General features: G+C 58.4%; 1 protein-coding gene across 1 annotated transcript in view; it reads left to right on the plus strand.

The window, feature by feature from the left end:
• The first annotated feature begins 688 nt into the window (after positions 1-688).
• The window catches only part of PTK2B (protein tyrosine kinase 2 beta), a 51621-nt gene continuing 50496 nt past the window's right edge, over positions 689-1813 (plus strand). Inside the window, exons 1-2 of the mRNA XM_035900728.1 lie at positions 689-712; positions 815-997. Coding sequence (XP_035756621.1) covers positions 689-712; positions 815-997 — 207 coding nt within the window. The remainder of the gene's footprint in view (positions 713-814; positions 998-1813) is intronic.

Raw genomic sequence — 1813 nt, forward strand, 5'->3', positions numbered from 1 at the left:
AAACCGCAGGGTCGGTGTAGACCAGCTCTTGAGGTAAACACCTGGTTCTTATCAAAAACTGTCCTTTGTAAGGAGCCACAAATCTTCCTGCATCAATTAGTTCTCATTCCTTCTAGGCTGGCAACCTTGGCAAACCGTTATTATCTTTTTGCTTCATCCCCTCCCGATTCTCCCCGTCCTTGAATAGGGTTCTAAATTCACTAAGTAACTATACTACAGACTTTAAAAAGAACCAAAAAATCCAAGCTAGACGCTACTGACTTTAACAAAGCAACCGCAAGCTAGACAATACTAATTTTAGCAAAGTAACAGCAAGCTAGACGATAAGGCCTAAATTTTATGCATGTAAGCCGTTTTACATTTGGGGTCTTTTTGACCCTTAGGGTATCAGGACTGTCCCTGCCTGCTCCCCTGCAGGCCCTGGGCTATGTCCTGGGGTGCGCTGCCCACCCAAACCCCAACACAGGAGCAATCTGGGGCGGCTGCTCCCCGATGGCGTCAAAATCTCCCGTGCCAGCTCAGCCCTGGGTCACCATGTCAGCCATGGTGTGTTAACGCGATGTCACCATTGCATCACAAACGTGGCCCTAATTTAAGCAGCTTTCAGGGCAGCTCAGGTGTCACTCTGGCTTCGTGCGAGCCAGCGAACAAGCGAGCAGCTCCGAAGAGTGTGGAGAACACATCCGAGATGGACAGAAAACCAAACAATAAGGTAGGGGCAGGGTGCAGCGGTGTCACCCCAACCTCTCCTCCCCACAGGGGATCTCGCTGAGTTTTTCGGCCTCCCCAGTTGACCCCTTTGCACATCCCCCAGAAGTTGCGGAGATGCTGGCGCGCCCTGAGCGAGATGGAGGAGTGGAAGCTGACATTGCTGCTCTACATCTCAAGCCTGAGCCTCTGGGGCCTCTGCGTGGTCGTGCTGCCCTGTGCCCCCACCTTGTTGGCCATACTGGGTTTGGGCATCTTCACAATCTGGTGTCCCAAAAGCCAGGGCAAGGTAGGTGTCCGTCCTGCCATTGCCCCAAACACTCCCTTGGCAGGGGTTAGCCCGGGACCATCCTTGAGGTGCTCGGGAGGGTCCCCATTTTGGGAGGGAGCAGCAAACAGTGGCCATTGCCCACCCAGTCAAGCCTTTGCTCTGGAACCACCAAGCCACCCCCGCTGGGGCACCAGGCCTGGGACCAGGGACACTCCTGTCCCTGTAATTCCAGTTACACTGCCCGGGGTCCTTGTTTCCTGGGCAGGGACCCTCCTGGCCGAGGGGAGACACCCCGCACTAACCTGGGGCTTGCTTTCTGGGGACAGGGGACCTCTGAGGGGAAGAGCTCTTGGAGAAGCAGGAGGAAGGACCCGATAGGTGAGCAGCCCCATCCCAGAGCTGCACCAGGCTCCGCAGCAGCTCCCGGTCAAGAGCCACCACTGCAGCCGGAGCACCTGTGATGGCTGGCCTTTCTCACCCTCCCTCTGTTGGGGGAGGGCCAGGGCAAACCCCTGTGGGGACGGCAGGTTTCCAGGGCAATGCCCTCTGCTGACACTCGCCGTACCCTCTCCTGCGGAGCCCGCTGGTGGCCCCAGCACCCCTCTGGGTGCTCAGCCCCCAGACTGCGCTGGCCCCTTGCTCCTGGGGCTAGAACGTGCACGGCCCCTTGCTGTGCACCTCGTGCTGCTGAGCAGGGCTGGCCCCATGTCCCCATGTCCCCAACTGACCCAGAGCATCCCAGAGCTGGCAGGGCTGGCTCCGGGGAGCTGGGAGGTCACCCTGTCGGTCAGAAGGCAGGGAGAGGGTGCTGGGGCTGTGCTGTCCCACAGCAGC

Source organism: Egretta garzetta, unplaced genomic scaffold (assembly GCF_000687185.1).
Source record: "Egretta garzetta isolate BGI_Z169 unplaced genomic scaffold, ASM68718v1 scaffold218, whole genome shotgun sequence".
NCBI lineage: Eukaryota > Metazoa > Chordata > Aves > Pelecaniformes > Ardeidae > Egretta > Egretta garzetta.